Genomic DNA, 15,006 nt, shown 5'->3' on the forward strand with positions numbered 1-15,006 from the left:
CCGCCGACCCCCGCCCGGCCGCGCCCCCGCGCGCCCCCTGCCCGCGCCCGCCCGCGCGCGCCGCTCCCGCCGCCGGCCCCGCGGCCCGGACACCGCGGGGACCGCCAGTGCCGGGGGGTGGGGGGGCTCCCCGGACCCCGAGCCACGTGCTCCGCGCCCGCCGCCCCCACCCCGCCGGCCAAGAGCGGAGGCAGGGGACTGCCCACGGGGGCGCGGGGTCCGGCGGCCGGACTCTGGCACAGTCGCAGAGGGGGGATGGCCTCGTGCACACGGGGCTGCGGGCAGGTGTGGAGGAGGGTGGGGGCCCCCAGGATTGTGTCCCGGTCCCCACCAGGGTCCCGCTGACCCCCGGTCCCCTCCCCCGTGGTGCTGGTGTCCAGCGAGCCCTGAGCGCCCTCTGCCGGCCGGTCCTCCCCGCGTCCCTTCCTCCCCTCCTCCACCCGCGGACGCCAGTTGCCCTGAAGGCAGAGCGAAATGGGGAGAATTGTGCAAGTGACTCAGACTCAAGAGACATGCATAGGGGGCCCAGGGCTGGACAGCAGCCTGCGCAAAGGCCCTGAGGCAGGTAACAGGGAGGTGAGAGCAGACCAGGGGACTATAGGGTGCACAGGACAGCCGCAGGCTTCTGGAAGCATCAGTCCCTGCCCAGACTCTCCAGAGTCTGCAACACCGTGCCTAGGTCTGCTGCACCATGGGGCTCCATCCCTTGTTTTCCTGCTGTGGTAGGCCTTACCCAGGGGCCCAGTACGGGGTCTGTTTGCCCAGCCACCCCTCAAGCACAGACTCTTCAGGCACAGTGGAGGCACTGTTGGTTTTATTATGGACCTGGTTCTGAAAGGTTAGGCCTGGAGTCCTCCTAGTTGGGCACTCAGCTGGCCCCGTGATTCCAGCACACACTGATAGCTTCAAGGGGGCCCAGGCCAAGGCTTCTCTGGCCTATGGCTGCTGCTCTCACCGTGGGCCTTGACTAGCCTGAGGATGGGGTAGCCTGTGTTCCCCATGCCTCTGGGCCAGACAGCCCATCCACAGGGCTCTAGTCTTCATCTCCTGCTGGGGAGACTGGTCCCCACATGAGAAATCTTTAGATGGGCTCATGTCCCGCCGGGCTGTAGTGAGCCCCATCTCTTCAGGGCCTGGTGTCAGGGCATCTGGCCGATGTTAGGGTGGTTTCCTGGTCTCCTTCCTCAGCAGGGAGCTGGCAGCAGCCAAGGCCCCACCTTGGACGAACCTCACAAAGTTGTCCCCAGCCAGTGGCCCCAGGGCATATAGGCCCTCCTGGTGAGTGCTCTCATGGGTGAAGGGGTCCACATCAATGGGATTCCTCTTGGGGCTCAGTGGCTGATCTGGGTCTATGACCAAGTCAGCACCTGCCCTGGGGAGGTAGGAGAGGTTGGGGTGGGAGCCAATGAGGACCAGCACTATGGAGACTCCAAAGAGCTGCTGGCCCCCTTGTGGGTCCTGGAACACTGCCTGGTGATCCTCCTTGAAGAGCAGAGGCCGGTGCTCAGGGAGGCTGCGGTAGCCCTCATAGGGGCTGGGTGACAAGATGGACTGATCACGCATCATCTGGTGCACCTTGTGGTATTCAGGGTATAGCATCTTGGGCAGCTGGTTGAACACCAGGCCAGGGTCATGGACAGACCGGCGGAAGGCATGGATCACCTGGATGTTGTAGTGGCGAGCAAAGAGGACAGCATCGGCCGCAGACAGCCCAGCGCCCACGATCAGCACCGGGTCTGAGTTTGGGTTCACGGTGCCTGCCCGCAGGGCTGCCTCCAGGGCTGACAGCTCGTGGTGGACAAAGGGCAGGGTCTCTCCGGGGATGCCTAGCCGGGCTGGGCTGTCAAAGGTGCCCGTGGCCAGGACCACGTTACGGGCCCACAGTGAGAAGGGCTGGTGGCTGTGGTCCTTGGCAGTCAAATAGCCTTTCACTTGGAAGAGGGGGCTGGGTGCTTGGGCCTCAGGACTGCCAGGCTCAGACTCTGCCTGCTCCACAGCAGTGACTACAGCACCAGATACAAAGTTGTGGCTCAGACCCTTCTTGGTCACATAATCCCTGTAGTAGTGGGCGATGTCGCCGGCTGTGGCTCTGCTGTTACGGAGACCTCTGAGGAGGAAGCAGATGTGGGAGCTGGGTGTCAGAGACAGGCATGGAGGTAGGCAATACCCGTGGTAACAGCACTCCCAGCAGGGGCCAGGCTTTGATGTCCCTCGTGGAAAGTGGAGCTAACATAGGGAGCTTGAAACTCGCTGTGCCTCAGTTTCCCTACTGGTAAGTGTGTCAGGAACATCCCATGAGGCCTTGGGAGAGTCTACAAGGTTGGGTGCAAACCAAGGGCCTAGACTGGAACTTGAGCATGGGGGTGACTTGTTTGGGCTGGCCAGCCAGTGATGTTATTGTCCAAAAGCTGGTGACTACCAGCACTCAAGAGGCTGAGGCAGGAGGATCACCAGTTTAAGGCCAGCCTTGCATGACAAGACCCAAAATAAAACTCAAAAGCTCTATGTAAATGTAGTGAGATCTCATGTCTATGAAGTTCGGAATGAGGCCAAGAGTCTATACAGCTAGAGTTCAGAGCAGGGCTGTACTGGAGGAGGGGGAGGGAGGAGGGATGGGGGGCAGTGGAGGGCTGGGCAGTGGCCTCTGAACCGGCCTTGAGTGCCATGGCAAGGCACTCCTCAGTGGTACTCAGGGCTTCCCTATCCTTTTCTATGTGAGTCACCCCCAACCCCCCCCCCCCCCATCCCCAGCTGAGAACCGAACCCAGGGCCTTGCACTTGCTAGGCAAGTTGCTCTACCGCTGAGCTAAATTCCCAACCCCCAACCCCGTGAGTCACATTCTGAAATGTGAACTTTACAATATCCCAGTGAAGCCCCTAGCAGGTCCTGGGTCACACAGGAAAGGCATAGGAGGATGTGTGTGTGTGTGTGTGTGTGTGTGTGTGTGTGTGTGTGTGTATGTATGTGTGTAGGGGCGGGGCGGGGGGGGGCTGCATCATCATTTCTGCTGCCATTTTGATTGTATCTTCCCTTTCCAGGGATAGTGGCTGCAGGGTCTGTGATGCTGGAGGGGGAAGTTGGCTTAGCATAACCTCAGACCTTCCTGTACCTGGTTGTATGACTCCACATGGCTGCAGTCACCCAGTGCAGGGATATCTGGCTAAGGGTGACTCAAAGGCTAGGATGCTCGCAGGCCACCCAGGAGCTATAGAATTTGTCTGTCTGTCCATCATTCCCCTCTCCTGTCTTTTGTGAAAACTGTTAGAACTGTCCTAAGAGGCTACCTGTAGGAGTGTTTCTCACAGTGGCACACGGGACAGAGGCAAGTGGCTGGCAGTGGATCACTAGGGTAGGGTATTTGCTGAACCAAGGACATGGCCCCTTTAGGGCAATGACAGGGCCATGTAAAGGGGAGGCTACAAGCACCTGACGTCCCTCCTCATCTGCAGGGACACAGTCCACCAGAGGCAGAACCAGAGAGGCCAGTTGGATCTGTGTGTCGGGGAGTCTCCTCTGCCCACCCAGCCTCCTGAGGGGGGTGGGGCTTACCTGCATTTCTTCCGCATCCAGTCCTTAACCTGTAGGTCTGGGAGGCTCATCCACTGGCCTTGGCTCAAGGTCACCATGGAACCTTCAATGGACTGCAGAGAAAGGCGTTCTCAGGCCCAGCCTGGACGGATAGCGCCCCCTCCCAGGGTTGGGACAGATGGCAGGAGAGGAGACAGGAAGAAAAGGAGGTATAAGGAGAACTGTGATAGCTCCAAGGGGACACTCACATGCCAGGCGCCCCCAGGAAGGTTCCGCCCCAGGACGAGGTGGGGAACAGCACGTTCCTTCTGCCGCTTCCAGGAGAGCACCGAGTCCATGCTGCCTCCAAAGTCTGTGTCGGGGCGCAGGAGGGCATCAAAGAGCAGGGCCACAGGGCTCTGGCTTCGGCCTTCAAGGCCTTCCGAAAGGTACTCCAGGTCCTGAAGAGGGGGCACAGGTCAATGGGACCCCCAGAGGATAGCAGAGCCCCACTTTGAGACTAAGAGGAACTGATTACACAGAGACCTCTCTGCTGGGTATTTTGGGGGGACTGTCACTGTGATCCCTCTGGGAGCCCAGGGGCCCCAGTGAGTGTTCTTAGAGGGAGTCCCTCATTGAGACCCACGGATCAAATGCGTAGTTAGCTGACATGGTATCAGCAGTCTCGGAAAACCAGCCCAGCTGCTCCAACCTGTTTTATGGTTGGTTTTGTGGGCGCCTCTGCTCTGTGCTTGGTTTTCCAGGGAGCCCTGGCTTTTCCCGAGGAGAATACCCCTCCCACACTCGTGTGTCAGACTCACCTGGTCCAGGATGGAGACCCCCGGAGCCTCAGCCAGCTTTCTCTGCAGCAGAGGATGGGGGTGGATGGCACCTGGCTTCACGTAGGGGATGTGGCCAGAGAGCAGGTAGGACAGGCAGATACCCGAGGGGCCATTGCCTGCAGAGACAGGGGGATCAGCAAGACTCAACCTGGCTGGCTACGCCTGCATCCTGTGAAACATTCACCAAGCCCTTACTCTGTGTCAGATGCCACGCATAATAATGACCAAGAAATAAAGTCATGAACAGTGGTCAGAGCTTCCTGTGTGAAAGGTCTCTAAGTGCACTTCTGTGGTGATGCCAGTGAGGAAACGGGCAGAGAGAGGTTAAGCAAGTGGCCTATGTTCACACAGCCGACAAAGGGCTAAGCAGGGCTTCTCACTCGGAGAGACAGACTCTACAGCCATGCAAGCCTGAAACTTGGGAGGCTGAGGCAGGAGGATCTGAAGTAAAGGCCAGCCTGGGCACATCCAAAGTAAAAGGAGGATGGGGGTGTAGCTCAGAGGGCTGTGACAATGAGGCTGAGACTCAGAGGTGACAGTCCATCAGTGGGAAGGACTGCTTCAAGCCCTGTGCATGGGGGGTGATGGCTATTTCTGAGTCTGCGTGGACCGAAGCTCCTCCTAGCTGGATCAGAGCTTCCTCTGCCTGTCTTATCAGCTCTCCCCTGCTCTTACTGATATCCATCAGTTTTTCACTTTTTTTTAAAGATTTATTTATTTATTATGTATACAGTGTTCTCTCTGCACATATCCCTGCAGGCCAGAAGAGGGTGCCAGATCTCATTACAGATGGTCATGAGCCACCATGTGGTTGCTGGGAATTGAACTCAGGACCTTTGGAAGAACAAACAGTGCTCTTAACCTCTGAGCCATCTCTCCAGCCCCAGTTTTTCACTTTTAAAATGTTCATTCATGTGGTTCCACCTGGTTCTTGAATTCTCTTTCTCAGTTTTGCAGAACTGAGGACAGGGAACCATGGGTCCTATCTTTGTGCACAGTTGTGGACACCGGGTAACGGTGTAATGTTTTATGCACACAGCCACAGTAACCACATCAGTTTCATTTAAAGACAGCCATCAGCCTTCCTGGCCTCAGACCCAGGGGTCCCCAGAGCACCAGTGTACCCCCTACCCTGCCAGGGTGACACTTACCGATGATGACCACTGGGAGGGGCTCCGAGCTGCTGGCCCTGAGGGAGTCACGCCTCCAGGAGCTCATAGCTGGGGTTGGAGTTCAGCTTGAGGCTGGCAGCGGACCTGGAGAGCAAAGAGAAGCCCCTGTGGTCAGGCTGAGGGACTGCATGGCCAATTCTCAGGGGCATCCCCTGTGATCAGGCTGAGGGACTGCATGGCCAATTCTCAGGGGCATTCTGGTGCTCAGCACGGAGTACAGGGCCCCAGGGGGCAGCCACAATATGCCTCATCTTGCCTTCCTCTCCTCCCACATTCTCTGCAATCCAACATGCCTGTCCCCAGCCACACGGGGCACCTGCCCTCCTCTCTAGCGCCTGGGGACCGGGAACCACTATCTCTGCTGAGCCTTATGCCATCCATCTCCCCACTTCACCTCAGGGAGGGGACTCCCTGCCCAGTGGGGGGCGGGGAGCAAGACAAGAAGACTTCTTTGGTAGCTGCAGTGCTACTACCCAACTGGCCTACACAGTAGCCTCCTTACTGGTGGTTCATTCCCAGACCTAAGCCTCTGTAGGCTGTGCCAGTAGAATATTCTGGAACACCTGCTTGGGTGGATTTACTGCCGGGAAGGCCCTGCCTGACTTCCTGCCCAGGGTGGGACTGGACCTTGGACTTGGGGAGACTCTTGACAACTGGATTTGGGAAAATGCCAGCAAGCCCCGGGTTCTAGAGTTCATGCGCCCCCTGCTGACCACAGTGCCTAACTGCTCAAAGCACCAGAGCGGCATTCCCAGGCGGGCAGCAGGGGCGGGGCAGCCTCCCCCAGGAGCCACAGCCCTGTGTCCATAACCAGGGGGCCACAAACAATGTTGAGCCCCGATGGGGGAGCAGGGACGACGAGCTCCTCCAGTGGCCTGCCCCTCCCATGCTGACCCTGGGCAGGACTTTAACCTAAGTCTAACTGATGATTAAGGCTGCAGATTCACCTAGTGGCAGCACATTGGTCTGAGGTCACATCCCCAGAACTCTTACAGAGGAGGCGGAAATCTGGGGGTTGTATATGAACTCTCTAGTTTGGAAAAGTGGCCAGTCAATGACGCACCTTTTCACAAATCCTTCACGGGCCAACGAAACGCAGCTGGGGCTGAGTGGGACTTGTGTGCTGGGACACAAACACCAGCATCGCCTACCAGGCAAGTCCAACCAGTCAGACAGGACAACTGACCTCACAGCAGCCAGTCCCTGGTGCTGGCATTTCAGTGTTCCTCCGCTGGTGGCTGTGAGGGTGAGCCTCGGAGGAGGAACAGCTCGCCAGTGGGTCGTGCCCCTGCACCTCACTGTGATCCCATGGGTGGGCTGGCCAAGAACCATCTTTCTGGTCTCAGTTGTGCTCAGGCTTTGGGACAGCTTCCCTGACTTGTAAAGATGGGCCCTATGTCCCCAGGACCCACTGTGTCCTCCTCCTCCCTGGAGAGTGCAGGTGGCTTCCTGCTGATATTGGAGACCACACCACGGCCTTCCCCACACAGGGCCTAAGAGGATAATGGGGTAACATGACCAATGGCCATAATTGTAGCAGCCGACACCAGGCATTGCCATACAGCTGTTTCCACTCAAGGGCCAAACCCTCTACACACACCAGTTTATGCTTATAACACTTATCTGGGTGTTACAAGTACGCTTTTGATCACTCCCAATTTACAGGTAGAGAGGCTGGGGAGCTTTGCTGCAAGGAGCCTGTTCCACCTCCACCGAGCGGGGCCACCCCATTCCAGAGCCTTCTCTGTGCTCCTGCAGGTGTAGGGGGCTGCAGACTCCTGCAGCATGCAGCTGTCCCCTTTCCCTGCAGCAGAGTCTGGCCCCAGTGGCCTGCTGCAGGTCAGTTTCTCACTGACTAGAAGGTGCAGCTGTGCTCAGAGCCTTGGAGATTCAGGCAGTAGTTCCTGGAGGGCAGACCCCTCCCCAATGCACATCGAAGGACCTGGGGTTCCTCCCTTCCTATCTTCACTGTCCCCAGGAACAGGAGCAACAGAGTGTAACATCCTGGCAGGCACGTTTCCTGTACATTATCTCCTTTCATCCTCATGATAACCCACTTCTCAGATGAGGAGACTGAGGCTCCAGGGGAAAATGCGAGCCCCCTAAGTTTCAGAGCAGGCAGATAACAGAACTGAACATTTGATCTCTGTGGGCAGAACCCTACCAGACATTCCAACATCCCTGAAAAAAGCGTGCCAACTATCCCCAGAGCCCTGAGGTGCCCACTCTTTCCTTCTCTGTAATACCCCAGCATACAGCTCCTCAGTGATGCCAGCAGGAGGCCCTGTCCACACAGGCCAGATCCAAGGGGATGCTCAAGTTGCTTCACAGGAAATAGGAGGAGCTAACACACTAGAGGACTTTGCACTCCAGGACCAGCCCCTTTCCCAGCACAGCTGGCAGATCCTTCACCTGGAGCAGCTGGATGCCATACATATGAGGTCACCACCACCAGGCCTGGACCCCAGAGGTCACATCCTCCAAGCTGCTCACCCTCACCACCACCCACAAACTACTACAGCTACAAAGTTATAAAGCAAACAAGTCCTCCATACTCCTGTGAGCTCCGCTCACCGGCTTTAGTTTGTAGAGTTGGAGTAAGCTGCCTGGTTTGTTTGAGTCAGGGTATCATGTAGTCCAGGCTGGCTTTAAACAACAATAAACCTCAGATGGCCTTGAACTCTTGATCATCCTGCCTGCACCTCCCAAGTGCTCAGATTACAGAAGTGAACCCCGCCCTACCCTCCAAGTTTAGAATAACCCCTTTTTAACATGATGGTGTCTTTCTGAGTCCCTCTGGTCCGGCAATGCTGACAGAAAAGCTAACACTAGAAATTGCTGGTTTGAAGGACCAGGGAGATGGCTCAGAAGGACCTGAGTTCGGATTCCCCCTGCTCCTGTAAAGAGCAGATGTTTATAATCCCAGATCTGGGGGGAGGTGCCCTGGAGATCACTGGCCGGTCAGCCAAATCGATAGCCTCCAGGTTCAGTCCGGAAGAGCCAGGGAAATGGCTCAGCAGGTAACTTGTTACATAAGGGTGGTAACCTGATTTGATCCCTAGAAACCACATAAAGACGGAAGGAGAAAACTGACCCCTGACCCCTGAGGGTGGTTGTCTGACCTCTGCACAAGCTTTCTCTCTCTAGTTAAAAAAAAAAAAAAAAAAATTAAAAAATAAGGTAGTCTTCCATGCACGTACTAACCAGGGCCCTCGTGGTCTACAGAGCAAGTTCCAGGACAGCCAGGGCTACACAGAGAAACACTGTCTTGAAAAAAAAAAGATATATAAAATAAATACATAAATAAATAATAAAAGGGAAAAGTGTGGACAGTGATTGAGGAAGTCGCCAGGCATCGACCGCTGACCTCCGCAGGTATGAGCACAGGCACACAAAAATGAAAAGTAGAGTTTCTCAGAAGTGTCGCTAACTGCCCCCGGGGTCACACCGCAGATATTTCTGAGGTTATGAAATCATCACACTGGGGAGGGCTGGGGCCATGTACCATTTGCCTCTGAGACACCCAAGAGCTGGGGTTTCTTATCCCCACTACACAGAGAAAGAAACTGAGGTAGGGTGGAGGAAGCATCTTGTCCAGGTCTCAGACCGCCTAGTCTGGTCCCCTTCCCCTCCATTCCCAAACAAAGCACCAAGTAACAGTGACAGCTGCTAGGGACACAAAGCCCTGGGGCATGAGGAAGTGTGCAGTCAGCCAAGTATTACCTGGCCTTCGTCACAAAGAACACTTATTCCAAGTGCCCGCCCCACCTGAGCCCAAGGATTCCTAATGCCCCACCTACATGGCCCACCACGCTCTCCAAGCACCTTCCCTAAGCCAAGTGCCCAGGAACCCTTGTCTGTGCCCATTTGTGCCCAGTACACAGGACACAGCACCTCACTGGGCTGTAGACACAGTGGCCTTGGATGGCTCCCAGCAGCAAGGCTACCCACACTTCTTCCTGTCAGAACAACTATTCCATGGGCTGGATGAGGCTATTGGGCTAGGGACTACTGGGGAGAGGGGCCCAGGCTCCTGGCCATGGCCATGGCTGGGCGGTGCAGGGAGGACTCCCAGAGTCCTTACTGCCCCGCTCCCCCTGCCTGGCTATCATTTCCCACTCACAGTCTTGTCCAGGCCACTCACCTGATGGGCAGTAGCTGGAGGGAGCTGGTGAGCCTGGGTTGGCAGGACACTCAGAGGAACTTGGTCACGGTGAGGGACTTGGTCACGGTGCCCGGCTGCAGGAACAGGATGCCCGTTAGCCCTGGGGATCCCAGAGGCTGTGAGAGGCCCAAGGCTAGCAGGGGTATTTCACTGCAGGGCTGGGAGGAGGCGGAGGCAGGGGCGGGGCCAGGAAAATCACTTTCATAAGCGTGAGTCAGCAGGGGCCCCTGGGTGAATGAACTTGCCCCTGGCCAGCCTTAAAGGGCCCCTGCTGGTCAGCTCCCTTCCTGGGCTCAGTCTGAGGGAGGAAGTAGTGACCCTTGAAAGAGATCACCTGGTCTCGTCCCTACAGGAGGGACAACTTGGCCATGTGCAATTGAAATGACTGTCCCGCTGGCCCTCAAGGACAGAAGGGAGGCTCTTTCACCTGGCTTCCACCGCAGCTTGTGTGTGCGCACGCGCGCACTCTGGCAGTGCCTGACCCCTGACAGTCCCCAAGCTGAACTTCCTGGTTGGTGGCTCTGGACAAACCTCAGTTTCCTCATCTGAAAAGTGGGGTTGAGTGGGATCCCTTCCTGGGCTGGGGTGTGTGCGGGTCAGGGGTTTGTGCGGCATCTCCCTGGTCCTCACAGACCTTCTTCCTGGAGGGGTCACAGCACCTGCTGAACTGTTTCTGAGCTCCCTGAGCAGAAGCCCGGCCCTGGGGCGGCATTGCTGGCTGGGATAGCACTCCACATAGGTGTTCAGTATTTGCTTAACAGAAGGAAGTTGGGCAGGGGTTTAGGTCACCGCACAGACCTTGGTGGCCATTACCTGTTCTCATCATTATCAGTTGTCACCCTCATGGTCCTCTCTGCCACCAGGACCAGGATTGGGGGTGGGTGTCAGGCTCTTCCTCTAAGAACCAAACACTCACTAATCAAGAAAATGACACTTTGATGCAATTTTCTAAGAAAAAAAAGAAAAATTTTAAAAGAAAGGATAAATACAAACGATAGGTAAAGAAACCTTCAGTTGTAAAGTAAGATGGGATCCTTAGGCCCACCTTGTGGAACAGCCTCTAGCTGAGAGAGTCTTGGCTGCTAGCACACATTTTTATTTAAAAATTTGATATTTCGTTTTTCCTGGCTTAAAAAAAATTATGGTTCAAAATGCTGCATAGAGTCCTGGGGAAATAGTTCAGTACAGCCTGTGCCTAGAATTGCACAAGGCCCTAGGTTCAAGCCCCAGTACCATTAAAAAAAAAAATCCCTCTACAAAACCCCCGCATGCACTCATACGCATATGTTCAAACCTAGGGTCATAGCGGGGAGATGGCTCCGCAGCAGAACACTTTCCTAGCATGCTCAAAGCCCTGGATTCACACACACACACACACACACACACACACACACACACACACACACACACATATCTCTGAGGCCTAGTTTGCACTAGCAGTCTCATTGGGAGAGTCTGTTCCCCAAGGAGAATGTGGTGCCCAACCACAACCTGGCAGAGGGGCCCCTCTTGCAGGGGTGGGTGAAGAGGGAAGCCATCCTGGGTGAACAGGTAGGAGGCACCTGTGGGGTGAGCAAGGCTGGCTGCAGACCTGGGTTTAGGGAAAGGCCAGGTACCTACAGCCCACAGCCCAGGGATCAGTTCTGGGAGGCTCCTTCCTCTGCCTGCTTGGCCTCCTCCCTGGGGATCCTGGGCTGTAGTTTTTGCTTAGGGCCCAGTGATCAGAATCCTGGTTTAACGCTCTGGGGTCTTCCTTAAAATTCTTGGTCATTTCCTAACACGGACATGCATTCTGCACTTTCTATTTGCACTAGGCCTCACAACCTTCCCCAGCCTGAATGGGAGCTGCCTTGGGTTGAGCTCTTCTGTTGAAACACTCCTCTCAGAGGCTCAGTGGCAGGGGCCCATTGGACCAGGTAATGCAAGCTTCAGAGAGTCCCTGTTACAGGCCTCAGCTCAGTGCTGGTGTGCTTTGCGACCTGGGGCTAAGGAACCCCCTCTCTGCACCTCTACAGTCTCAAAGTGTACTTCCCCCACACCAGGACCTGGAGTGGAGCTCTGAGCTCAGTGAGGGCACATGTGTGCTGCTGGGTCTGGCTACATCACCCTCTCTACTTTCACATCCCACAGCACCTGGCTGCAACTTGCCCGTGCTTTTGGATATGTAAACTGAGGCAAAGAGAGCATGTACCCGGGGTCAGGGACTCCTGTTTTGGAGCCTCAGCTGCCAAGGGGGAGGCTGGAGGGAGCCAGGGGCCAGCCAGGGACCAGCCAGGGCCTGGAAAGCCAGGAAAGAGAAACTGGTCTTTCTCTGGGCTGGCCCTGCCCATGGCCCTGGCCCTTACTGGAGTTGGCTGATAGGTATTTTGTGGACTTTCTCCTCCTTCCTTGTTTACCTGTCCAGCAGTTATCAGCGGCAGAACCATCGAGATGAAGATAGATATGGATGCCACAGAAAGCAGGCCAAAGGGCACTGTCCGAGGGTGCAGAGGGGACCTGTGTAGCCAGCAGGCTGACAGGAGTGAGCTGCTCCTCAGAGCTCCTGGGGGTATGTGGGTCCTTAATGATCCTCCCTACTTGGGAAGGCAAGCAGGCTTGCTAGCAAAATACACACAGGCTCCCGAGAAACTCGAACTTCAGACTCATAAGAAATGAGCCTCTAGGACAAGTGCGTCCCGGGAGCCCGTTCGCACTAAAAGCTTATAGGAATGGAGGCTGAGAGTCAGCTTGTTCAGGGAACTTGTCTTCCGTTCTGAGATTCTGTCTATAAAATGTGCATAAGGCAATCCCAGCCTAGAGAGGGAACATAAATGCTGGGTGGAAAAGGCTAGGGGAGATGGCTCACTCTGCACACACACGAGGACCCAAGTTCAGTTCCATGGCATCCATGTAAAAACTCTATTTGGTCACGCATACCTGCAATCCCAGCACTGTGGTTGCAGAGACAGGCAGATCTTGGGGGTGCTTGTTAGTCAGCAAGGCTTGCTGAAATGCTGGGCTCCAGGCTCAGGAGGAGATTCTGTCTCAAAAAACAAGGTGGAGAGCAATGAAGACATTTGCTGTTGACTTCTGGCCTCTGCACCTGTACACACAAGTGCACGCACATGCGTACCCCACCCACCAATAGGGTAAAGTGTCCTTAGTAATTTTTATACCGATTCCATGTTTGTTTTTTCAAGGCTGTGGATCAAATCCATGGCTTCGTAGATGCTAAGCATGCATCTACCACCGAGTACATCCCAGTCCTGTGGTTTACACAGTCAGTGCAAACGGAATGTTGGGGCTGTAGTTCGGTGCTACAGCACTTGCCCAGCACACTGGGGGCCTGGTTTCCTCAGAGCCCCAGGAAAAAACTCACACATAAAATCAGTAAGGGAAACATTTGCACACAGGTGAAGTCTCTAAGTAGAAAAAGACTCACCACCGTCCCCCCCGCCCCCCAGTCTATCTCTCCTGCTCTGGGATCCTGCTGCATGTACCTCAGATGTCACTAGCCTCAGGTGTCAGACCTGGCGTGGTAGGAGCCTGACACCTGCTCAGTCCCAGGATCCATTAACCAGGAGTGTGAGCCACTTGGAACATGACAAGGGGCTGGGCAGAGTGACCTCTGAGACTCCGTTTCCCTAATGAGCACTGCTGCAGCCACCATGGGGCTTCCTAAGTTGCAAAGGGCGATGGATGTGAGCTGAGGGCCTGGTGTGGGTGACGGGCTTAGGCTTGCTCTCATCACTCCTGCGGACTACTACTACCTCTCTCCCCAGCTATCCCAGAACCACCCAGCAGACCCTCCTCTCTTCATCCAGCGTCATCCCTTTTTTGTTCGCAGGAACCAGGCACCGTGAACAGACAGCTCTTATACAAGGCTGCTACTCAGAGAAGTTCATCCCAAGCCCAAAGTCACACAGCATGAATGGTGTTTCCCAGAAAAGGCTGGCAGTGAATAAAGCAGTGATTCTCAATTTATGGGTCGCGACTCTGTGGCCCACGTATAAGATATTTACATTATGATTCATAACAATAGCAACGTTACAATTATGAAGTAACTTGATGGGGTGGGGGTCACCACAACATGAGGAACTGTATTTAAGGGTCGCAGCATGAGGAGGGTTGAGAAGCACTGGACTAAAGGAAGAGAGTAAGAGGCTCAGATAGGCAAGCACAGGAACGTTCAGTTCCTCAGGCGGGTGAGCAGAGCTGTGCTCACTCACTAGCAGCCACACTCCTGGTGAGCTCAGGGTGCTCCCATCTACGTACAGCCCAGCAATGGGGGCAGGTGCATTATTCTACTTTATCCCCAGTGAGGAAACTGAGGCCCGGAGTAAATGGAAGCCTCAGCTGGGACAGAGCTGGTTCTGAGACACCACCTAGGCTAGGGCTCTGGTACAAAGAGCCTGGGCCCTTCCGGACACACAACCAATATTTGTTCAGGCTCACAATGTCCGTGGCCTTGACCCTCAAATTCATCAGTCCCTTCAGCAGCCCAGAGGTGGCCAGATATTTTAGCAATGACTAGTTAAAGATAAAGAAGCCCACAGGAGCTTCCCGAGCCGGAAGCGGGGTGAGGGCCTTTCTCTACAGCCTGGCCTGCCAGCAAAGCTCTGTGTGACACCTGGGATCCAGTGTGGGTGGCCAGTGCTTGCCTGTGCCAGCCTACTTAGAGGTCAGCACACTGTGGGCCCCTAGGGAGAATGCCAAAGATGGGGGCCCAGGACCCCCATGGGGAAGAAGGAGAGAAGCCGAGCCCCCCCCCCGGGGGGGGGGCGAAGTGGGGGCTATGCGCCCAGGGAGGAAGCTGGGAGGCTCCAGAGTCTTACAGCAGCAGCAGCAGCAGCTTCCTCTACTTGCCTGGTTCCTTCCTCTTTCCCTTAAACAGTGAGGGGGCAATCTGGAGGAGAGTGAGGACATTTGTTCTGGGGTCTGGAAGACAGCATGCATGCAAGGGTCCAGCCCCGGTGTGCAAAAGCCTTCCATTGTGGCCTCGGGATTCTGGTTCCATCCGTTCAAGCCATGTGACCTCAGGCAAGAGGCTTCACCCTTCTTGTCTATCCCGCCTGTGAGATAGGAGACCACTCCAATCGAACTCCTCCCTGCAGCCACAAGGAGAGATTCAGAGGCATGCAAAGACTCCCCCGGACACCATAGCTTAACAGGGGCAGCGCTCCCAGACCCCAGAGCTCATTCCCTGATGCTCCAGGGTCCTCCTGCCTCAGGCCTGGGTTTCAGAAACACAGATTAGCAATCACCAGGGTGGTGGTCACACGTATACCAGACCCCTCCTCCTGCAGTCCACCTCCTTGCCAACCACAGGAAGTCATGGGG

The 15,006-nt window shown here is 55.7% G+C and overlaps 1 protein-coding gene across 1 annotated transcript; it reads right to left on the minus strand.

The window, feature by feature from the left end:
* Window positions 1-797: 797 nt before the first annotated feature.
* Window positions 798-12,769, minus strand: Osgin1 (oxidative stress induced growth inhibitor 1). Its single transcript, XM_059263935.1, has 8 exons — window positions 12,604-12,769; window positions 10,501-10,635; window positions 9,667-9,761; window positions 5,502-5,606; window positions 4,330-4,466; window positions 3,778-3,969; window positions 3,551-3,642; window positions 798-2,107 (listed from the first exon to the last, which is right to left on the minus strand). Exons 4-8 carry the CDS (start codon window positions 5,566-5,568, stop codon window positions 1,159-1,161), a joined length of 1,437 nt encoding a protein of 478 aa, XP_059119918.1. The 5' UTR covers window positions 5,569-5,606; window positions 9,667-9,761; window positions 10,501-10,635; window positions 12,604-12,769; the 3' UTR covers window positions 798-1,158.
* Between the last annotated feature and the right edge of the window lie 2,237 nt (window positions 12,770-15,006).

Source organism: Peromyscus eremicus, chromosome 5, assembly GCF_949786415.1.
Source record: "Peromyscus eremicus chromosome 5, PerEre_H2_v1, whole genome shotgun sequence".
Lineage (NCBI taxonomy): Eukaryota > Metazoa > Chordata > Mammalia > Rodentia > Cricetidae > Peromyscus > Peromyscus eremicus.